At 33.8% G+C, this 24,590-nt stretch overlaps 6 protein-coding genes across 6 annotated transcripts; 3 read left to right on the plus strand and 3 right to left on the minus strand.

Moving 5' to 3' along the window:
- Window positions 1-1,159: 1,159 nt before the first annotated feature.
- On the minus strand, window positions 1,160-4,154 carry HELRODRAFT_177331 (hypothetical protein; the record flags this gene model as incomplete). Its single annotated transcript, XM_009025539.1, has 6 exons — window positions 1,160-1,221; window positions 1,726-1,890; window positions 2,169-2,309; window positions 2,432-3,418; window positions 3,686-3,973; window positions 4,103-4,154. 6 exons carry the CDS (start codon window positions 4,152-4,154, stop codon window positions 1,160-1,162), a joined length of 1,695 nt encoding a protein of 564 aa, XP_009023787.1.
- Window positions 4,155-4,676: 522 nt separating this feature from the next.
- On the minus strand, window positions 4,677-7,456 carry HELRODRAFT_177332 (hypothetical protein; the record flags this gene model as incomplete). The annotated part of the gene is made up of 4 exons (XM_009025540.1): window positions 4,677-4,886; window positions 6,073-6,250; window positions 6,378-6,972; window positions 7,342-7,456. 4 exons carry the CDS (start codon window positions 7,454-7,456, stop codon window positions 4,677-4,679), a joined length of 1,098 nt encoding a protein of 365 aa, XP_009023788.1.
- Window positions 7,457-12,730: 5,274 nt separating this feature from the next.
- On the plus strand, window positions 12,731-14,353 carry HELRODRAFT_177333 (hypothetical protein; the record flags this gene model as incomplete). The annotated part of the gene is made up of 3 exons (XM_009025541.1): window positions 12,731-13,587; window positions 13,691-13,773; window positions 14,241-14,353. The coding sequence occupies 3 exons, from the start codon at window positions 12,731-12,733 to the stop codon at window positions 14,351-14,353; spliced, it is 1,053 nt and encodes a 350-aa protein (XP_009023789.1).
- A 1,720-nt stretch (window positions 14,354-16,073) lies between these two features.
- On the minus strand, window positions 16,074-17,124 carry HELRODRAFT_177334 (hypothetical protein; the record flags this gene model as incomplete). Its single annotated transcript, XM_009025542.1, has 2 exons — window positions 16,074-16,242; window positions 16,346-17,124. The coding sequence occupies 2 exons, from the start codon at window positions 17,122-17,124 to the stop codon at window positions 16,074-16,076; spliced, it is 948 nt and encodes a 315-aa protein (XP_009023790.1).
- A 1,240-nt stretch (window positions 17,125-18,364) lies between these two features.
- HELRODRAFT_177335 (hypothetical protein) lies at window positions 18,365-19,765 on the plus strand (the record flags this gene model as incomplete). The annotated part of the gene is made up of 2 exons (XM_009025543.1): window positions 18,365-18,437; window positions 19,308-19,765. The coding sequence occupies 2 exons, from the start codon at window positions 18,365-18,367 to the stop codon at window positions 19,763-19,765; spliced, it is 531 nt and encodes a 176-aa protein (XP_009023791.1).
- A 1,616-nt stretch (window positions 19,766-21,381) lies between these two features.
- HELRODRAFT_177336 (hypothetical protein) lies at window positions 21,382-22,784 on the plus strand (the record flags this gene model as incomplete). The annotated part of the gene is made up of 4 exons (XM_009025544.1): window positions 21,382-21,558; window positions 21,731-21,938; window positions 22,032-22,582; window positions 22,710-22,784. 4 exons carry the CDS (start codon window positions 21,382-21,384, stop codon window positions 22,782-22,784), a joined length of 1,011 nt encoding a protein of 336 aa, XP_009023792.1.
- Between the last annotated feature and the right edge of the window lie 1,806 nt (window positions 22,785-24,590).

Consider the following 24,590-nt stretch of genomic DNA (forward strand, 5'->3'; position numbering starts at 1 on the left):
AATTACATTTTTATAAAATGTTTATGACATCATGTAAGCGCAACTGTATGTATGTGCTGATGTGTACGTAGATATTTTTATATACGTATGTGATCCTATTCTCTTCTATCTATAGCTTATATAGATAGATTCAATCAGGTATTCTATATGCAGTTTTGTATATAGAGAAATATAGACCTAACTTATTATTAGGATCAATTAGTAACATCTCAAAGCTAATACATTCCATTTAGAGAATCTGAAGTTTTTTGTGGTGCACGATGATAATATTTTTATGAACAGTTAGTAACACCGTAAATATAATATACTCCAATTAGAGAATCTGAAGTTTTTTGTGGTACTCGATAATTTTATTTTTACGAACAACTAGTAACAACGTGAACTTAATATATAACATTTAGAGATTCTGAAGCTTTTTGTTTGATGGGTGTGCCCGATGATTTTATTTTTGTAATCAATTAGTAACATCTGAAGTTTTTGGCTTAGGTGGCTGTGCTCGATGAGTTTGATACTAACTCCTCACAGTCAACCTGCACCTTATTTTCTTTATTGAGGTCAAATAAATTATTTCGTTTCGTTTCGTTTCGTTTTTTAATACATCTTTTATCGTATCAACGTTAACTGTTTTACAATGTGATTCAATGTGAAAACTGGTAGCCGAACTCTTGATTGGGTTTTATTAAATATTTTTAGCTTTTTAGTTTCTAAAAAATTTCTATATCATTAATGTTAATGCTACTTAAAAATCATAGCCTGAGTCTTTTAATATTCACTCACCAACAAACTTGTGGATTAAGATATTTTATTTATAGTTTGTGGAAGCGAAGTTTTACAAAATATTTAGTTTCAAATTTTAAAAGTATCGTGAGTCATAACATTCAAGCACTACTCCAAAACACATACTACAACATTGACACCGAGGTGCATTATATTTTCTAGACTGCTTTCAAAAAACTTCGTTAGATTTGAAATGATGATCGGAATGATAAAAAATTTTTTGAGTAAAATTGATTAAGTAAAAATTTTAAAAAAGAGAAACATCTAATTTAATTTTATGAAAATCTAATATTTATCATCACTGTCTTGCTTTTCTACTACTAGTGTGACAGATTTTTTTGTCCCTAAATCTTTCTTTTGTTCCTTTTTCAAAATCGAAGGTTTAGTGGTCAATTTCGAACGGACAGATGAGTGAAATTTGGATGAAGTTGCGGAAGTCTGAGTCTGGTGGGAAGTTGAAGTGGCGATTTTGGTCCTTTTTTCAGCTTTTTCCTTTGATGACACTGTTATAACTTTCCTTTTGCAATTGAAATTGAGACGATAATCTCAAAAAATTATGAAGAATACTTCAATATAGATCAAAATAAAAATAGGTTACAAAATGGCTTTACAAAATAATCGCAAAATAATATTTTTGGGTTAAAATTCTTGATACTCTGCTTAACTATAAAAAATTGTTTTAAAAGCAGAGCCCGAAACCGTTATGGTTTTCGGTTTCAGTTCGAAACACATTTCGATTCACATCTCAGTTAAAAATGTGCATGTAGTTTTAACTTTTCATATGTATCAGTATAATCCACTAATACCCATAATTTTCAAAAAAGTATGCACTGATAAATAACTAAAAAAATAAAATTATATTTATAAAAATTATGGTTTGAAAACATTTTAACTCATCAGAAATCTCTCTTAATTATTTTCGCCATACCTCTTGCGCAATATGATGACCAGTGTACCCATTAGGACGATTGTCAAGACCGGAGGTAGCAGAAACAACACCACTGTACCTTTTATGTGAAAATTTGCTTTTCTTATTTTCAGGTGAAAATGTTATTTGAAAACAAATGAAACCCTCTTTCTTTGTTGACGCTGGACCATAGTCTTTCGTTTTTTCTATTTGGATGGAAAATTTTGTTTATTACTGAGCAGACGCTGTAAGAGAAGTTTTTGTTAACAGTTGTGAACGATGGAACATTCTTAAAAATCTAAAACTTAACACTTAAACGCAAACGGGTCCATGATTACGTGCATGAATTGTTCAATGTGTGGTTGGAGTTCAATTTGTATTTGATCCTCCTAATGACAGCGCTATTGTTTATTAACATGACATGGCGAAATGAATACAGTTTTCAAGTATTTCACTGTTTTAATGAATAATTTATAACAGCTACCTATCAGGCACAATATGGTCACGTTTTTTGAGTTCATGAGCCATTTATCAGATGTCTTCCATGTTTTATTTCTTTCAAAATATAAGAAAGTGTTTTCTTTCGATTGTTCGCTATCAAAATTAGTCCATATCATAGTCGTATCTTGAAATGACATTTTTCAAAAATGCGCAACGATACAGAAATGATTTAAATTGAATAAAAGTATAGCTAATGATTGTCAAGAAATAAAAAATGAATACAGTTGAAAAACATGTACTACAAACTTTTCCTCAACCAGCTCCAAACGTGCTTCGTCGTACCAGTCCACGCGTTGACATCAATGTGAGACCGCGTTAGTTCGGAGTTATTTAAGATTTCAAAATGGTTGCTCTCCACAAAAGCAAACAGAGCCCCGTTCATACCGTGGCAAAAGTTTTGAGAATCGAACCAGTTACGAGCCTTTTCGTATATTATAAGACATTCGTTATCGAATTTGTGTATATAGACTTTAACGCTACTCTCCGATGAATTTGATGTTCGCTCGCGCAAATAATCTTCAACGAGTAGAATCAATTTAAATTTATCTGCGCGTGTCAAGCGGAGTTTAAAGAGGTTTTCGTCATTTAGTTTTTGCAGGTCAAACTTGAATTGTTGAGTGGCGATGTGACTGACCTTGTGCCAGTCGTGATTGGACGAGAAGCTGTTGATGTCGTTCAGATCCAGGTTCAGTGCCAGCAGGAACGTGTGGATGGTCCTGTTCAGTTCAAATAACCTTTCATCTGCGGTTGCATCATCGAGTATATTCGGTAACTTTTTTCCTAACTTCTGCTCGATTATCTCAGAATCGTTTGTTTGATTTTGAAAGTGACTTTCCAAATTATTAAGAAGTACTGTGCCTAATGTTTTAACTTTACCTATATTTATGAACAATGTTTTGAATTTTGACAAAATTCCTAATTTTTTTCTTATCAAGTTTACCTTTGTTATATTAATATTTTTCTTCATATAACTTGAATTCAATTTCAGAAAATTTTCGTTATAAATCGAAAAATTTTCCCTAATATTTCCACCGTTCCGTTTGTTCCTGATTATCAATCCGTCCCTTACGTTGTCGCACTCGTTAAAAGACTTGGGAAACATGCACATGATCTGGTTCCTCGCCGAGGCTGCAGTACTCTCAAATGTCCACAGATACCCGTGCTTGGTCAGCTGCAGGAAGTTCTCATTTTTCATGTCTGAAACTTGGAATCCAGCTGCCACACGGAATTGAGCTTGCAATTGTTAAATATTATAATTGAAAAAAATATAAAAATTGTAAAAATTTCTTCTTTCAACGAAGCAAAATTTTAAGTAATACCACAAAATAACTGTCGGATGAAATAGTTCAAAAAAAAGTACTTAAACTTTTGTTAGAATTTAAATCAAAAACCCCTTTTCAAACAAAATTATCAAAAAACGTTATCGTATTAGTAACTGTTGTTCGCAGAAAATGTCGAAAAACTAAAAAAAAATTAAGAACAATTTTTAAGAAGACCAACCCGGCGATCTATCGGAAAAAATGGAAGTCCATTGTTGCATCTGTTGAAAGATGGCATTCATCACAAAGAGATCCTGATGAATTTCTGTTCTCATCAAGTACTCATTGACTGCCTGTTGCAGTTTCTCGTCATAAACCTCCAGTAAAAAGGAACCCTTTTCGTTTTTAAAACAGTAGTTGTTGGCAGCTCTTACGTTCTCTACGTGCTGAGATTCAACGTTGACCGCGAAGATGCAGTAGTTCTCGTTCAAATTGCATTCTTCCGTATGCATGTCACTCATTGCTTGACCTGTTTAAAATGTTCAAAAATTATCAAATCGTTAAAAATTTGAATATTTCATGTGACCAACATTTACTACAATCTAGAGCTTTTGATTTTAAAATTCTAAACCCTTCATATAATCTAGGGTGGGCAAACTGTTTGCTGTGAGGGCCGCATTGAGAACTATCTTACCTTTGAAGGGCCGCATGTGTACTTAAATAGCAAATTTTTTCGACCTGGAGTAAAATTTTTCAAGATTTGTGGCTCCTTTTTTGGTCATACTGTCTAACAGCTGACGATCACTTTTATGGCGAACAAGGCCTCTCGGGCCGCATGCGGTCTGCGGGCCGTAATTTGCCCACCCCCGATGTAATCAATTAGTGAATGAATAAATGAATGAATGAATTAATTAATTAATTAATTATCAGCCAAAAGATTCATTTGGTGAAATTGATTTTTTGTATTTGTTTGTGGATACCATTAAAAGAGGTTATTTCATACATCTAAATTTACATATTTAATTACTTTGTGTTTTGTTAAAAATTGAATTACCTTTGTGAGATGTTACGAATAATAATATTACAAGCTGAGACATGTTTGTTTACAAGGATAAAAAAGTTTTTTAATTTTACTCTTAACGTCATTCCTTGGTGAGTTATATTTTTAAATCCAGACATAATGAAGTTTAAAAAACTAATTTATCATTGAACAAGTGTGATTTATATTCTTTTCAATGTTCTATTCTTTTCATCAAACAATAATCATGATTCATTTCAGTATTTTCAACAGTTTTTACGAGATTTAACGTCCGGTCATCTGATAAACTATTTGTTTCACTAACCCTAACCCTACCCACACCAACCCTCACAACTGTTTCGACCTCCGTGACCCGTTTGACCTTTCCAACCTTCTTGACCCTTTTGCCCTTGTGATCTTTTGGCTATTTTGAGGTTTTACCAAAGAATTTTGACTTGTTTGGTGGGAATTTCTTGTTTCGTGTGTTGTTCCGCGATCTACAAACTCATGTCCTCCTCGCTCTGATTATCTGTTGTCTTCTGTTGTCACCATCACACTTCCAGTAACTACAAATTTTGTTATAAAACATGGGATGTGTTAGCTTAGAGTGACATTATTTCAGCAATTTCTGTCAGCTTACTTGTTTTTTTACTTTTATAATTGTCTTCACAGCAAAACTTTAGTTTGTTTTTAATTTCTTTATAGATATTTGATACGAGCGTGTAAAATAACGAGTGCATGCGTTGGTTAACACAAATTAAAATTTTTTTTATATTATTTGCTTTAAGTTTTAAAAAGTAAAGTTTCAAAGACAACAAACCAGGACTTCGTTAGAAGGGGAACGCAAAAACAGAAACACGCGCAGACTAGCGTTGAGATAACGACAATGGCTGAAAATCATTTAAATTAAGCATTTAACTGTTTTAATGATTAATTTGAGAAAAAAATTACATAACCCCCTACCTACAGTTTGTGATTCCGATGGTTCTGGAGGTTTTTTAACTGGCCTCGCTTTTTCTTCAAACATTGAAAATCATAGAAATCATATTTTTAAAATACCAACTTAACAAAGTTGTGAACGTTTCGTACATGTTCGTTTGGGAAATTTAATGGGGTTTGATATGCTTCAACCTACCAACCAACCAACCAACCAACCAACCAACCAACCAACCAACCAACCAACCAACCAACCAACCAACCAACCAACCAACCAACCAACCAACCAACCAACCAACCAACCAACCAACCAACCAACCAACCAACCAACCAACCAACCAACCAACCAACCAACCAACCAACCAACCAACCAACCAACCAACCAACCAACCACCAACCAGCCAGCCAGCCAGCCAGCCAGCCAGCCAGCCAGCCAGCCAGCCAGCCAGCCAGCCAACCAACCAATCAACCAACCAACCAGCCAGTCAGCCAGCCAACCAACCAGCCAGCCAGCCAATCAACCAACCAACCAATCAATCAATCAATCTTGGTCATTTATATAGCGCCATTTGCAAAATTTCTTGCTGCAGCGTTTAAACGTATTACAAACACATTTGGCACACATACGAAGTTACGCATTGTTCTTTGCGTTAGACCGAGCCCTCTATCACTACCGCTATTTCGCCATATTTATTAATGTTCATTCTTTGAGCAGACATGCAGATGATGAAAAAATTTTTCGGTTGGTAAATCTGGCTCAGCTTCCACTCATCGGATGAATATTGAAGTAGAGATAGTTTTGGTTGCTTGAGAGGCTGAAGTTTTTCATATTCATCCAAGATATGTATGTGCCTGAAATTTTTGACCAAAGTTCAAATAACATTTATAATAAATGAGATTTTACATTTAAATTTTTAATAAGTAGTAATTTACCTCAAATGTCGACAATAAATTTGTTAATTTTTAAATTGAAACGTACTGCGTATGTATAAAAACTTGAAAATTATCTTCAGTGAATTTATTTTTGGTCGAGCCTTTGTGATTCCAGGTCCAGAGTTGTCTGGTCAGACCCAGCCACATGCTGAAGTTTACGGTGTTGTTCAACAGAAGATCCCCACTCATCAAATCAATCTCTTCATCAACCGACATGTGAACCAAGTTGCCTTCGAACTTATCACACAAATTCATCGCTTCGAACCAAGTTGTAACCTTCTGATACACCACGTAACATTGACTTGTGTTGCTGTACAGCGAGTTTATTACTAAGTTGCCATCCTTATCGTAAGCTGGTTTGTTGAACGCCCGCATCATTTTTTCACCATACTTGTCGCTAGAATTACGGGAGCTCGGTAAGTTGATCAGTAATACAATTCCGTGCTGGAGCAACGGTCTGCAGTGGGAAGTGGAGATGTGGTAAGAGCAGAATGGGTGGGCGAGGTGTGATGGATTTCGTGGGACCAGTTGGAATGTTCTGTTCACGTTGTTATGAAGGGTCATGCAGTATGACGTGTCGGTGACGTCATCGTTCTCCTTCTCGTATTTAATTTTGTCGACAGATTTAAACTGATGAACGGCTGTTTGTGCACGCAAAATATGTATATATATTTGTATCAAAACTTTTAATTTTTTTTCTTCATCGGAAAGTTCCCAAATATTTCCAAAATCGTTTTTTTTGGTAAATATAACAGTTTTAAGAAATAATTTAAGCAAACTAAAAAGTAATTTCTCAAAGATTCACACAAATTCAACAAATCCAATTTCAGACAGCTAAGAAGCCCCAACTAACTTGCAGGCGAGTGCGTATTAACAGACCACTATTGGGAGCTCAGAAAATATTTGGCATTCATCAGGAAGAGATCACCGACACGATCAATCTGAAATTCACTCAAAAACTCTCTCACGCCTTGCTCAAACATCGGGTTGTAGATTTCGAGTTTAAAAACTTTCCCCAATGAAACTACACCCCCATGCGTCATTTTTTTCATCTATTGTTAGGTTTTCCGTCGTGACGTTAGTTACTATGGCGAAACAAAAGCTGGAATAATCAAAACAGGTCATGTTGTTCTGGGTCAGGGGGGAGGATTTCTGTTATGCTATCTCTAACACCAGTTGGCTCGCTAGGGATGAAACTTTTGAAATTTCAATTTAAATTTATTTTCGTTTTGGTTATTTATTTGTTATTTTGAGTTAATTAAATTGTTTTCTGTTGTATGTGAAATTTTGGTTGGAAGATTTTTTTTTCCTATAATTCGAATTTTTACTCAAGTAAAAATTGTTATTGTTCTGAATATTAAGGTTTAAATATTATCATCCCATTATCATCACATACGATTAACGCAACACACACACACACACACACGCACACACAAGCACGCACACACACACACGCACACGTGACACACACACACACATTAAAAATCAAAAAATTATCAAGTTTAATTCGCCGAGATCAAAATCAAAAAAAACTTCACACCTACTAATAATGATCGCGGTCATTCTTTATTCAGAATTAAAATTAACGAAAATTTTAACAAAAATTTATAAAATATAACAATTAAATCAGTATTACATCTCTCCGAGTGTTTACATATTATGATATGTAAACATAGAACACACAGTTTGTATTTTGTAGAAGTTGGAAAATATTTGAAGCTTTAAATCCAGAAAAAAATCAATTCTAACTTGAGTATAAAAACTACTTGTGTGTGTGTGTGTGTGTGTGTGTGTGTGTGTGTATGTGTACATTACATGTTTTATTACATTGTATGTACATGATTCTTTCAACCACATGTGACAAATTCAACATTTAAAGAATGTTAATTCTTCCCATCAGTCATCCAAACATCTGCCAACTGATTTTTTAAGTGAGCAAACAATTGAAACAATTGATACGATAAAATTTATAAAGTATTTGATGCACACACACATAAGCACACACACACATACATGAACACACACACACACAAGCACACACACATACATGAACACACACACTCGCATACACATACACAGACAGACGTTCATGCACTTTTTTGGACATAATTATATATTGTATATTAGTAGTATGAAACATACATACAACACACACACACACACACACACACACACACACACACACACACATGTATAAACAAAGAGACACAGGTTCGCATATTTTTGGTGGAAGAATACACACAAACACACACACACACAAACACACACACACACACACACACACACACACACACACACATATATATATATATATATATATATATATATATATATATGACACATACTTGACATTCAGATAAACCTTATAATTAGCGTGATTGCATATTGCGATTGCTTTCACACACGTGTCTTAACATGTGGGAAGGTATTTGTCGTTGTGCTATTGTTGTCGTTGTTGTTGTGTATGTGTGTGTGTATGTGAGAGTGGTGTGTGTGTGTGTGTGTTTGTCGTAATTTTCTCCTTAGTGCTATGCGTGTGCTTATTTGTTGTGTGTTGTGTTATGAAGTTTGTTTTTTTGCGGTCTTTGTATGTCTGTTTTTGTTGTGTGTTGTTTTATAAGTTGTTTGTTTGTTTGTTTGTGCCAGAGAGCGTTGAATAACTTAGAAATCATTAAAGTTACGAGACTACTTTAAATAATTTGGAACCTCCACAAACAATTTGAAACTTCCAGGGTTTTCACATTCCGGTTCTCTGTGTTTCGAAGTTGTTCACTTGATTTTATTTAGTATCATCATTCAACATTTCCTCAAATGCAACATCTTCTATAACAGCAACAAGAATTTTAACAGCACCAATAACAAAAACATCAATAACTACCCCGTAACCAATAAAAAAACTTCAGTTAAAACAATGACATCATCAACAACATCAACAAACTAAAACATCAACTTCAATTACAAAAATGACATCATCGACAAACCCCAACAACAACATCAATAACAAAAATGACATCATCAACAACATCAACAAACCACAACAACAACATCAATTACAAAAATGACATCATCAACAACATCGTCAAACGACAACAACAACAAACAAACATCTGCCAATTACATTCCTGGTGTAGGTTCCCACAAAACGAGATATCATTCATTCATCTTCATCGCCATCATCTGTCGCTTCTGTTGTTTTTTGTTACAGTTGTATTGAGACTATTGTTGTTTTGTGTGTGTATGTTTTGTTGTGTGTGTGTGTTGTGTGTGTGTTTTGTGTGTGTGTGTGTGTGTAGAATTTTTGTTTAAATAGGCGACAAATGAACAGATAGCTGGCAGGTCGGCAATTTTATTTATTTGTACCGTTATTCAACTTGCTAATGCAATAGTATTGGATAGTTAATTAATTAATTAATTAATAAGTAATTATTAGTATAATAGATTAATTAATTAAGTAATTATTAGTATAATAGATTAATGAGTAATAGTTTCTGTAATAATGTGTAATCTTTTGTAATTTTCCATTGAGGAGATTTTTCCCATTCAAGTTTAATTTTAAATGATTTTTCAGTCGAGTGTTTTTAAATGTTTTAATGCAACATTGTTATCAGTTAAGTTAAAACACTTTGTTTGTAGCTAACTGTCTAGAAACTGATACCACCATCATCATCATCGCTATTCGAAACATGTACGTGTTATATTTTTATGATAGCATTATGTGTTTGTTTGGGTGTGTGTGTGTGTATGTATGTATGTATGTGTGTGTGTATGTATGTATGTATGTGTGTGTATTTGTGTGGTGTATGTATGTGTGTGGTGTATGTGTTTGCGTGTGTATGTTATATATTTATAATAGCATAATGTGTAAGTGAGTGTGTGTGTATGTGTGTGTGTATTTGTGTGTGATGTATGTGTCTGGTGTGTGTGTGTGTATTTGTATGTGTGTGTTACTAATCCTATTCGCTCATTATTGCTGGTTTTTTATTTAAAACAAACAAACTTGAGATGTACTTTTTGTTAACTCACATAGTAACTCACAATTTAGAACGCTTGCACTGCTTCCATTGGTTGTCCGAACAGCCAATGGGAGTGCGTTAAAAAATAATTTGTATCCAATCACACAATCACACACAAAAACGTCTCATGTGTGTCGATAAGTATTCCAGCGAATTATGTTTGATAGAAGGTTTGAATTTTATAATTAATCATAAAAAAAAACATCGAACGGTAATAAAGTTACTAACAATTAACTTTAATTGAGTGAGAACTATCAGATGATAATGACCATGGTAATGGTAATAATAATAATGATGATGATGATAGTAGTGATGATGATAGTAGTGATGACGACGACGATATTAGTGATGATAATGATGATAATAGTGATTTTTATTTTTGAAAAGTTTTATTTACAAAAGTAAAAAGGTTCATCCTAGCAATAAAATTTATGTATGGCCTCATGAACATGATGATGACGATAATGCTGTTGATGATGATTGTGATGATGATGATGATAATGATGGTGATAATAGTGATGATGACGATAATAGTGATGATGACGATAATGTTGATGATGATGATGGTTATCACAGTGTAGAGTTGGTAGTTATTAATCGATAATAATCGATCGTTAGCTGGCCGTTGAAATATAGGTTTCAATTCAACACACCTATGTCCTTAATCTTAATGATGTGATGTTGATTGTGTTGTCTTTGAGGATGATAATCATGATGATGATGATGATTGTTATTATGATTGTGATTAGAATAATGATGATGATGGCGATGACGACGATGATGATGATGATGACGATGATGAAAAGGATGATGATGACGATGATGATGGTGATAGTGATGATGATTATGACGATGTTGATAATAATTTGTTGGTAAGATTTTTGAAAATACGATTGATATTCAATATTCAAATTTTTGTATCTTTGAAAATTTTCAAAAATTAATGAATTGAAAACCAGCTTTGGTTGTGTGAATGTTTCTCATATGTGTGCAGTGTACTATTCAGAACACATGTGTTTGTTATACATGTGTCTGTTGTACATGTGCTAACAGTTGTGAAATAAAACGTAAAAATCTGTATTAATTTTATTATAAAATTTCAAAAAATTTTATTAAAAGAATTTTTGATCGATTATTCGTTTCTAACAGTATGTGGCCATCATCGATTCTTATCGATTCGAATAGGTTGCTACCGGTTTAAATTTATTGCGTGTCGGTAAGTTTGTAACGTTTAAGACACACAACAAATAAATAAAATAAAATAAATGAATAATAAAATATAATGCCGCATTGTAGTTTTACAATATTTTAGCATTAACTGGTGAAATGCGACGAGAAAATTCAAACTAGATTTAAAAAAAAGTTTGAAAATAGATAAAAAAAAACGAAATAATGAATTTAAATTAAAAAAAAACAGGAAAAAAGACGTCAAAAAATGAAATTGAAACTCTCAATTCTCCAAAAATTCCCATTAAATTTTTGAACTACGTACTGCTAACCTGCCAAAAGTTCAGTAACGCACAGTTAAAATCAATAACATCCATAAATGTTAAGTTCAGAAAGTATCTAAAACATTCATCTAATTGTTATAATATTAATTATAATTGAATACTTAGGAAAAAATATTATTTGTTATAAATAATTTTGGTGATGTTATAAATTGTAATCACTCCAATTAACGGACACATGTTGGCATTATAACAACAGTCAGTCGATAACCGACCAATAACTGCCATCCCTGCTTTCTAATCATCTTCCTCGCCATCTGATAGTTCTCACTCAATTAAAGTTTACTGCTACTAAAGTTATAACAACTTTTATTACCGCGTCAAAGTTTTATATTGAGGTCGTCATCGATAAATTGATTTTATCGATGATGACTTTGTTGCTGTCGGAATGTTATAACACCTTAACTGATGTTCGCCATGGCGAACAAAGGTTATTAGCTCCTAAGTGGTGGCCAATAATATCTTTCCAGCAATATCTCTCTCGCACACACACACACAAACACACAAATTATTATCTGAACACCTGCCAATAAATTCAAGAGTTCAGCAAGAAGGTATATAAAGAGGGGCTCAGTCAGTTGGATCATTTAAATTTCAAATCAAATACAATTATTGAACGATAGCTGACCACCACTATACTAAATAAATGAAACAGTTTTAAAAAAGTTCAGGCTCTGAGATTTAATCAATATAAATATTTATTTTAAATATTTGATGAATTAAAATTGACATAAAAAGCTTATTTTAAAATATTTTAAATCTTCAAAAAAAAAAACAACTGAACAGTGAAACAAACAACGCTTAAAACAGAATTGCAGATTGTTGGTTAATAATTTGTTGAGAAATAACTTTTAGTTTATAAATTTGCAGGTTCAAGTATGAAGCCAAGAATAAACTTCGAGAATATGAACACCACCACCACTAACAGCAACACAAACAACAACAACACAAACAACAACAACACAAACAACAACAACACAAACAACAACAACACAAACAACAACAACACAAACAACAGCAACATAAACAACAACAACACCAGCACACAAGACAGCGGCTACTTGGAAAGCAGTCCAACAACGTTGAAGAATGAGAAGAGGAAGATGAGGAAGGTGGTGGTGGAGAGATTGAGGAGGGAGAGGATAGATAGGTGCCTCCAACAACTCCAGGACATCCTCATCCAATCAAATTCTCCTCCTACACAATCATCATCATCTCTTTCAACCGGAAGTCACCTTGAGAAGGCAGACATCTTGGAAAAGACGGTAGATCACGTGAGAGATCTGGAGCGGAAGTTGCATGAAGGGGTGAGCAGAGGTTACCAGGCTTGCATGCAACAAGTTCATGCGTACATGCAACTACATCGTCCAACTCAAACTGATAATGGTGATGATCTAATTTCATTCCTTCATCAAAATATGGACTCTGCTCTTCACTCACTCAATGGATCTTACAAACAAATGAAAAACACGGACAGCGACTGCAATATCGTTCATGGTGGCCCTGCAGACGGCGTTCCTCAGTCGTCAACATCCGCCACCACCAACACTCACCAACACATTTGGAAGGAAGCAACAACAAACAGCAACGCGTTGACATCAATGAACTTTCCACCACACAACAACATTCTAAACAACAACACGTCTGCAAACTCTTCCGACAACTACAAAAATGTAAAAGACAATTCATTTGTAAACAACACTAACAACAACAACAACTGCAGTATCAACAACAAGTTAAACAACAAAATCTGCATAAAGAAGACGTCGACCACCTCACACATTAAATCGGCAAGATCTTCCACCCATCCATACAACGCCTCACTAAAACAACATCAGCAACAACATCATCATCAACAACATCAACAACAACAACATCATCATCAACAACATCAATTCGTTAAACGACATCAACAACAAACGTTCGATCAACAACTACACATGCAACAAATCAGCCAACAACAGCACCAACCCCACCAACAACAGCAACAGTTCAACCAAGAACTAGCAGAGCAAGACAACTACAACCAATATTTGGCCTCTTGTTTACCATTGACTCTCTTATCAACATCATCATCATCATCTTCATCATCATCTTCATCATCATCTTCATCATCATCATCACCCAATGTCTCTTCATTATCATCATCAACATCGTCACCATCATCAGTAGCTAAACTCGTTCACTCAACTCCGTTTCAAAACATGCCAGCATCATCATCCCAAATTTTAACACATCTATCATCATTATCTTCATTGCAAACATCGTTATCATCATCAGCAGCAGCACAAAAAACATCCTCATCATCATCATCATTCAATCAAATATCGCCCATCCAACCCACCCATATCATGGCATCCTTAAAATACGATGACGACGATGATGAAGATGGTGACATTATAGTTGATGTCGATGATAACCATGATAACATTGGCTGTGTTGACGAACAACGAACTGGAAATAACACGAAACAGGACAAACATGTCTGGAGGCCATTTTGAATGACGTCACATAATATTTTTTTTATTCGCAATTTTTTCCAATTCTTCAATTGTAAATTAATTTTCATTTTTTTTATTGTTTAGATAATTATAGGTTTTTGTTTCTATAGTAATTTCCATGCAAATGTATATGATTGTATTTACTTTGTATGTAATTGTATATAATTGTATGTGATTTGTGTGCATTGTATATAATTGTATGTACTTTGTATGCAATTGTATATAATTGTTTGTACTTTGTATGCAATTGTATATAATAAATTTATTTAAACATATTTACTGTGAAAATATTTTTCTCTTCTTGTATCATTCCTTTTTGAATATATATTAATATTTCAGTTATATATGCTTGTGTGTTTTACTGTAAATATGTGTGTGTAACTGTATTTGTATGTGTGGTGTGTGTGTGTACGAGTGTGTATGTGTGTGTGTGTGTGTACGAGTGTGTGTGTGTGTGTTGTTTGTATATTCACATATATTAAAGTTTGGTTAAAATAAACATGCTTCGCACAAAAATTATTTTCATTAATTACGTCACACGTTGGAGTACGTAGAGATTGCAGATAGAATAGCGTTTACAAATACGAAGATTTGAAATAATTTCAGAAAAAAATTTTGTTTAATTTACTTCATATTTATATTTATTATATATTTTATTTATTTTGTTTAATTTTTACAATTCTTCTTTCAATATTTTTAGAGTAATAAAATATTCAATATTTAAAGAATAATATAAAAAAAATATTTTTATTGGCATCGACAAAAAACACATTCAAAAACATGTGCAACAACGAATTTTGCACAAAGCATATGTTGACGGCGATCTTCATGCGATCGAATCCGGTAATTGCGAAAGAAGCGCCAGGCACTTTACCGCTAAACCAGTATGCAGCCAAGAAATACTCTAAATACGAATTTCAATTTGGAGTTTAACATTTTTATTCGTGAAACCGATATAAATGTAGATAAAAATGTAAATATAAATAACCGATATTGTAATGTAGTAACAACGATGTAACTTTATAATACATAGAAAACATTTTTTTTTAAATTTTAAAAATAAACTTTATATAAAATCTAAAGGTGAAAGAAATATCAGAATGCAAGTTATTCACATTAAAAGAAATTGAAAAAAAAATTTTAAATATTTACAAATAAAAATAAAACCAATAATTATTAACAATTGATTATAATAAAAATGATTTAAAGTGCAAAATTTGTCATATTTAAAATTATAAAATCACAATTTTTAAAAAATTTCGTGACGTCATTCAAAATGGCCTCCAGACAAATTTATCCAGTTTCGTGTTGTGTCCAGTTTGTTGTTTGCAAATACCACCAACATCATCGTCGTCGTCATCATTATCAACTACAATGTCACCATCTTCATCATCGTCATCATACTTTAATGACGTAATGATATGTATCGGTTGGATGGGTGATATTTGATTGAATGGTGATAATGTTTTTTGTGATGATAATGATGATAATGATGGATGTGTTAAAATTTGGGATGATGATGATGATGATGCTGGCATGTTTTGAAACGGAGTTGAGTGAACGAGTTTAGCTACTGATGATGATGGTGACGATGTTGATGATGATAATGAAGAGACATTGGGTGATGATGATGAAGATGATGATGAAAATGATGATGATGTTGATAAGAGAGTCAATGGTAAACAAGAGGCCAAATATTGGTTGTAGTTGTCTTGCTCTGCTAGTTCTTGGTTGAACTGTTGCTGTTGTTGGTGGGGTTGGTGCTGTTGTTGGCTGATTTGTTGCATGTGTAGTTGTTGATCGAATGTTTGTTGTTGATGTCGTTTAACGAATTGATGTTGTTGATGATGATGTTGTTGTTGTTGATGTTGTTGATGATGATGTTGTTGCTGATGTTGTTTTAGTGAGGCGTTGTATGGATGGGTGGAAGATCTTGCCGATTTGATGTGTGAGGTGGTCGACGTCTTCTTAATGCAGATTTTGTTGTTTAACTTGTTGTTGATACTGCAGTTGTTGTTGTTAGTGTTGTTTACAAATGAATTGTCTTTTACATTTTTGTAGTTGTCGGAAGAGTTTGCAGACGTGTTGTTGTTTAGAATGTTGTTGTGTGGTGGAAAGTTCATTGATGTCAACGCGTTGTTGTTTGTTGTTGCTTCCTTCCAAATGTGTTGGTGAGTGTTGGTGGTGGCGGATGTTGACGACTGAAGAACGCCGTCTTCAGGGCCACCATGAACGATATTGCAGTCGCTGTTCGTGTTTTTCATTTGTTTGTAAGATCCATTGAATGAGTGAAGAGCAGAGTCCATATTTTGATGAAGGAATGAAATTAGATCATCACCATTATCAGTTTGAGTTGGACGATGTAGTTGCATGTACGCATGAACTTGTTGCATGCAAGCCTGGTAACCTCTGCTCACCCCTTCATGCAACTTCCGCTCCAGATCTCTCACGTGATCTACCGTCTTTTCCAAGATGTCTGCCTTCTCAAGGTGACTTCCGGTTGAAAGAGATGATGATGATTGTGTAGGAGGAGGATTTGATTGGATGAGGATGTCCTGGAGTTGTTGGAGGCACCTATCTATCCTCTCCCTCCTCAATCTCTCCACCACCACCTTCCTCATCTTCCTCTTCTCATTCTTCAACGTTGTTGGACTGCTCTCCAAGTAGCCGCTGTCTTGTGTGCTGGAGTTGTTGTTGTTTGTGTTGTTGTTGTTTGTGTTGCTGTTAGTGGTGGTGGTGTTCATATTCTCAAAGTTTATTCTTGGCTTCATACTTGAACCTGCAAATTTATAAACTAAAAGTTATTTCTCAACAAATTATTAACCAACAATTCTGTTTTAAGCGTTGTTTGTTTCACTGTTCAGTTGTTTTTTTTTTGAAGATTTAAAATATTTTAAAATAAGCTTTTTATGTCAATTTTAATTCATCAAATATTTAAAATAAATATTTATATTGATTAAATCTCAGAGCCTGAACTTTTTTTAAAACTGTTTTATTTATTTAGTATAGTGGTGGTCAGCTATCGTTCAATAGTTGTATTTGATTTGAAATTTAAATGATCCAACTGACTGAGCCCCTCTTTATATACCTTCTTGCTGAACTCTTGAATTTATTGGCAGGTGTTTAGATAATAATGTGTGTGTTTGTGTGTGTGCAAGAAAGATATTGCTGAAAAGATATTATTGGCCACCACTTAGGGACTAATAATCTTTGTTGGCCATGGCGAACATCAGTTAAGGTGTTATAACATTCCGACCGCAACAAAGTCACCATCGATAAAATCAATTTATCGATGATGACCTCAATATAAAACTTTGACACGGAAATGAAAATTGTTATAACTTTAGTTGCAGTAAACTTTAATTGAGTGAGAACTATCAGATGGCGAGGAAGATGATTGGAAAGCAGGGATGGCAGTTATTGGTCGGTTATCGATCGGATATTGACTGTTGTTATAATACCGACATGTGTCCGTTAATTGGAGTGATTACAATTTATAACATCACCAAAATTAATTATAACAAATTATATTTTTTCCTAAGTATTCAATTATAATTAATATTATAATAATCAGATATCTTTTAAAATGTTCTACTAAAAGTCATTAATTTAAAATGAGGATGATGCTGTGTTATTTGTGATGATTTGTTGGTTATTGTGATAATTATTTGATGATCGTGATGAGGAAGAATCGTGTTGGGGAAATCTGTATTGAGATGAATTATTATTGCTCATCAGTGAACCCAAAGTTGAATATATCATTATTCAATCATTCGAACATGTGATCATAACTGAACTTCATCCAAGACACATGTCAGCCTAAGTATCATAATTATCAGTTGATAAAAAATTGATTTATTAGATAATTATTAGATAATTATAATTATTAGATAATTCTTTTGGCGTCTACTCAATTAAAATTTAATTACTCCACTTAATTAGTAATTAGTAATGTAGTTATTGATTGTTACTAGCCACGTGTCAATTAGTTATTGACAGTTTAACAAAAGGATGCAGGGTCACTCAGGAATATTGTGGCAGTTTAACGGAAAACTCCGTGTCAGAAACATTATAAAATTTGGCGGTTAGTGTACCTATATGTGTGTACGTGAAGTTCAACTGTTTTCGTTTGCCTTTAGAATTATTATTAAATTACTTTTACAATATTTTACCATTTGTTTCGGTTGAGAAACGAGACGAGGGTCACGGGGTTTGGGGTAAAATTTGGAACTGTTACACCCAATTCCTCATCATCTTCATCGTCATCATCATCGTCGTCGTCGTCCTCACCACCAAAAAGAACACATGTGTCTTGAAACCGATATTATAACAGAAGTCAATTATTATCGATCGATTATTATCATCGTCATCATTATGGTCATTATCATCACCATCATTATAATCATTACCATCATCATCATTATTATCACTCAATTGAAGTTTATTATTATTATTAACACTTTAATAGTTGGATATTGTTGACAAATTTTTTTTTGTGAATGTTTGCAGTCGTGTAAATTTTTTAGCATCATAATTAGCGCGTATAATCATAAAATTTAATTTCTATCTAGTTAATGTTGGTGTGATCAGATCAGAAGTAACTAAACTGGAAGTTATTGTAACTCGTCATCTGATTGGACAGATTGCTGAGTAAGCTAACTCTAACAAAGTTCATTATTTCATAAGTTCATATTCATTATAAGAGGTAATTATCCAATTAGGAACATTCATTCAACGACAGAACGTTATTAGCTTGCATAATTGGGTAAACACACGCACACACATATACGCACACACACGCACGCGTGACACACACTTAGACCTGATCATGTACCTGCAACAAAAACTTGGATTCAGCTAACCCAGTCAACAACATCAACAACTCAATCATTGTTATCGGCAACAAACTAGACACCATTCATAAATTCAACAACACCAACGAAAATAACAACAGCTACCAAAACAGCACAACTTCAAAAACACGCTGACAACAACAACAACATCAGCAATAACATTAAAATCATCAGTGACAACAACCATTGTTACAAAACCAACAACAAAAATGTGTCACAACGTTCATTAATGAAAGTTATCTCCCCTAATAGTGTAGACAACTATGCAGACGGCATCAACAAAGAAGGAAAGAAAATTATATCTAGACAACAACACAATAACATCAACAAGGTTTACAACAATGACAATAATAACATCAACTCATGTAGAAGAAGCAAGAAATCAACACGGTCGTGCAATGAATTAGCCAAGCTCTCAACACATCTATATAACAAAAGATCTCAAAAGAAGCAACATCACCCTAAACAACAACAACAACAGCAGCAGCAACAACAACAACAACAGTCACATCAACAACTACACTCGTTACATCAACACCAGTTACAGCAACAACCATGACAACAAAATCAACAACAACATCAATTACAACAACAACCACTAAATCAACAAGCAACTTATTAACAACAGCATCACCAACAATTCAATGGACATCAGCTACAGAACCCCAACGCCAAAAATTTTCAACCACATGTCCCTGTCATCATTGTTGTCACCATCAACACCATGTGTTTCATTTTCGCCAGTTTTATCTTTAAAACCCATTCATTTAGCACCATTTTGGATAAGATAAGATCACCACCATCATCGTCATCACTCAAATCATCACCATTGCAACCATTTACGTCATTATTTTCATCATCATCGTCAACACCATTCATCATCATTTCAATCATTATCATAATCACCACAGCTCATCATCATCATCATCATCATTATCATCGTCACTAGTACAATCATCATCGCCATCATCGTCGTCTTCATTGCCATTTTCAACATCACCAATTCAATCAAGCGGAATTGTTCCGCCATTTTAGTTTGAAAATATTAAAATTGCCAATTATGATAATGATGTTGATGATGATAATGATGTTGATGATGATGTTGATGATGATGTTGATGATGATGATGATATTAATGTTGTTGATGATGACGATGATGTTGATGATGATGTTGTTGTTGATAATGATGATGATGATATCAACATTGACGAAGAAGATGGCGATGATGATTATTGTTTTCGCAGTTTAAAATCTGCATGTGATATCCAGTAGGTGTGTGAAGAACGGAGGCCGTTTTGAATTTCACCATCATTTTGGGATCTTATTGTTCAAATTTTTCGAAACATTTCAAATAATTTTTTATTTTTTTAATATCTATTTTAATTTTTTTTACAGTTGTAAATAATAGCACATATGATATTTGTATATTTTCACAAAAACAAACACACACACAAATAAACACACTCACACAAACAAACAAACACTCACACAAACAAACAAACACACAGAAAAAGAAAGAGAGAGAGAAACAAAACATAACAGACACACACCTTCATAAAAATTTACACACACACACACATACACACACACACACACACACACACTCCCATTCATACGCATACTGACATATTAACCTACCCACACACACACACACACACACACACACACACACACACACACACACACTAAACAAACCCACACATACTAACACACACACACAAACATGCATATGTCATTCATTACATACACAATGACCACCTGTCCATAAATTCCACACCAGCCAATGGAGGAATATATAAAGACCGCTGTATTTTTGGTCACTCATTTTCTGTTAGGTGAACTCATTTTTCGTTTGGCCGTTATTTTGTATGTTGAAAGTGTTCTGGAAGAATTGTTTGATGTAGTAGCTGTTTTAAATAATGTCATTAACATTGTTATTTAATTGTTTTGTGAAAATTTAAAGTTCATACCAAAATTTTATATGGTGTATTCAGTCAATAAAATTCATCGCCAGAAGTTAATTTGTTTATTTTCAATATTATTGAACTTTTCAAAAGTTCAATTAGAAATTAATTTAATTTTAGACATTATACGATTGTAAAGAAGAAAAAAATTAATCTTTCTTCTTGGTTTGTCGGCTGAAATAGTTTGGATCATCAATAAACATCAAAAAACATGAAGCCAAAAATAAATTTTGAAAATTTGAACAACATCATCAACAACAACAACAGACACAACATTAATTACAACAACAACATCAATTACAATAACAACATCAATTACAACAACAACACACATGACAGCGGCTATCTTGAAAACAGTTCAACAACTTTGAAGAACGAGAAACGAAAGGTGAGTGGCGAATAAGTACATTCTTAACATTTTTTTAAAAACCCAATCAACCAGATTTAAATTAAACAATTAATTAGAGACAATTAATTAATAAATTAATTAATTAGAAACAAGTAAAACAAACTTTAATGATAAGTTTAACAAAAACTACTAAAAATTTTCACTCAAGCAGATGAGGAAGGTGGTGGTGGAGAGATTGAGGAGGGAGAGGATAGATAGGTGCCTCCAACAACTCCAGGACATTCTCATCCAATCAAATCCTCTTCCTACACAATCATCATCAACAACCGGAAGTCATCTTGAGAAGGCAGATATCTTGGAAAAGACTGTAGATCACGTGAGAGATCTGGAGCGGAAGTTGCATGAAGGGATGAGCAGAGGTTACCAGGCCTGCATGCAACAAGTTCATGCGTACATGCAACTACATCGTCGTCATCATCATCAACATCTTTATCATCCTCATCATCATCCAGCTCAGCCAAATGCAGATGGTCTAGATCCATTGATTATGTTTCTTCAAAAAAACATGAATTTTGCTCTCAGCTCACAATTTAACAGCCAGGAAAACAAAAATCTTAACGTTTATTTAAACCATTACGGTCATCAACATTTGAACGTCAGCGATTTATCTAGGAATATGAACAACAAAGAAAACTTTACAGACCCTAGCTTGGTTCCTAATTTCAACAAAACTAACAACATCATTTCAAACACCACAATAACTGCACCACCAACAAACAATAACATACCAGCCAACAACAACAACAACAAAAGCAACAACAACAACAACCTCATCTTGCATAACAACACTGCTGTTACCAACAACAACCACAAACTAAAGAATGTGACAAGCGTGTCTTCGTTGAACAATCGCAACTTAAATAGTTCTTCTCAAATTACCAACACTAACAACAACAACAACAACGGCAGCCGCCACAACAACAACAATGTTGAAACGATGCCTAACAACAGATGTTATAAGAATGTTGTCAACATTGAATGCAACATGTTCTCCAACATCAAGGTCACAAAGACGTTAAAATCTAATTCATGTTTCAACAATAAATCTGTTAAAAACACATCACATCCCTATAAATTTGCGTCATATCAACAACAGCACCAATATCATCATCATCAACATCTACAACAAGATCATTATCAGCACTGCTCTCAACATCTACGCCAGCAAGGAGAGAGACAAAACGACAACTGTAACTCTTATTTAGGCTCTTTCTTACCGTTGAAGTCATCATTATCATCACCAAAATCATCATCATCACCATCATTATCGAAATCACCATTAAAATTATCATCATCATCATCATCATCATTACCCGATGTTTCCTCGTCATCATTATCACCATCGTCACCACCATCATCATTATCATTGCTACATATCGTTCACTCAACTCCGTTTTCAGACATGCTAGCATCATTATCGTCATCTTCTTCTTCTTCGTCATCATCATCCTCATCATCATTGTTAATGTCATCATCATCATCATCACCGCCTCTGTCGTCACCATCATTATCATCGATACATCAAATTTCACCCATACAACCGGCCAACCATGGAACGAATGATGCTGTTACATCATTAACACATGAGGGTGAAGACGATGATGACGTAGATGTTGTTCGTGATAATGATGTTGATGGTGATGATGATGATGGTGATAAAATTGATGTTGATGGTGATGATGGTGATAAAATTGATGTTGATCGTAGTTTCTGTAAATCGGACGCTGGAAAAAACATGAAAGAGGAACAGGAAAACGTCTGGCGGCCATTTTGAAAATTTACACTATTTATGATCTTTTGTTTAAACTTTTTTTTGGAGGATTTTTGAAATTTTTTACATATTTTTAAAAATTACCAAAGTCACACATTTACGATTTCACGATGATTCTATATCATGTGCAAATTATAGACCTTTTTATATATTATGATTTTTAAATGTTTTATTTAAACATTTGATTTTGAATGTAAATTAAATGTAAATAAATATTATTTGTAATTAATTCTAAATTATTTATTCTTTCATTGTTGAAAATAAAAGCTAAAAAACAAATCAAACGTGTGTGTGTGTGGTCTCAATTTGCGCTCAACCAATCAAAATCGACAAACCATTCAAAATTAACATTTAACGGACGGGTCCATCTGAGATGTCGCATACTGATTGGCTCTTGAAACCTATCACGTAATCTTAATGTCAGCGAATCAAAGATGAGTTCAACTATTTTGAAATTTGTATATGGTGACAATACACTTGTTGCATACAATTTACAGTTAACGAAAGTTAGTCTAAATTAATGGTTAAATAAAGTGTGTGATTAGATGTGTTTATGTATGTTTGTTTGTTTGTATGTATGTGTGTATTTATGTATGTGAGTGTGTGTGTGTGTGATTATGTGCTGGTGTCGCGTCCAAGTTACAGGGTTTATGTTGTTACACACACAAAACAAACATTATATAATTTTATATAATAATAATTGTCCGTGATGATTTTACGTAATCATCATTAATATCATCATCACATATTATAACATTTATAATCAAAGCAGCTTTCATCATCATCATCGTCTTCATCATCATCATCATCACCATCATCATAGTCGTCGTCATCAAACAGAAATAACCAATCACGCAACAATGCCTACCTGCATGTTCGCTATGCGACTTTTCGACCGAGATGTCCCGGGTTCAAATGCCGACGTTGTCATCTCGCTGGCCGGCTTCTCTAATAAATAAACTACGTCCGGTCAGCTTGGGATGACGACAACGACGACGACGACGATGGTGGTAGTGATTATTATGATAATGATGATAATGATGATGATGATGATGATAATGATGATGATGGTGATGATGATGATGATGATGATGATGATGATGGTTGTGACTATGATGATGGTAAAGATGGCGGTACTGATGGCAATGATTAATACGATGATGATGATGATGATGGTGGTGATGATGGTGACGATCGCAACAGTAAAAAACACCACAAGCAGCTAAAATACATCGCACCC

This window comes from Helobdella robusta, assembly GCF_000326865.2.
Source record: "Helobdella robusta unplaced genomic scaffold HELROscaffold_42, whole genome shotgun sequence".
NCBI lineage: Eukaryota > Metazoa > Annelida > Clitellata > Rhynchobdellida > Glossiphoniidae > Helobdella > Helobdella robusta.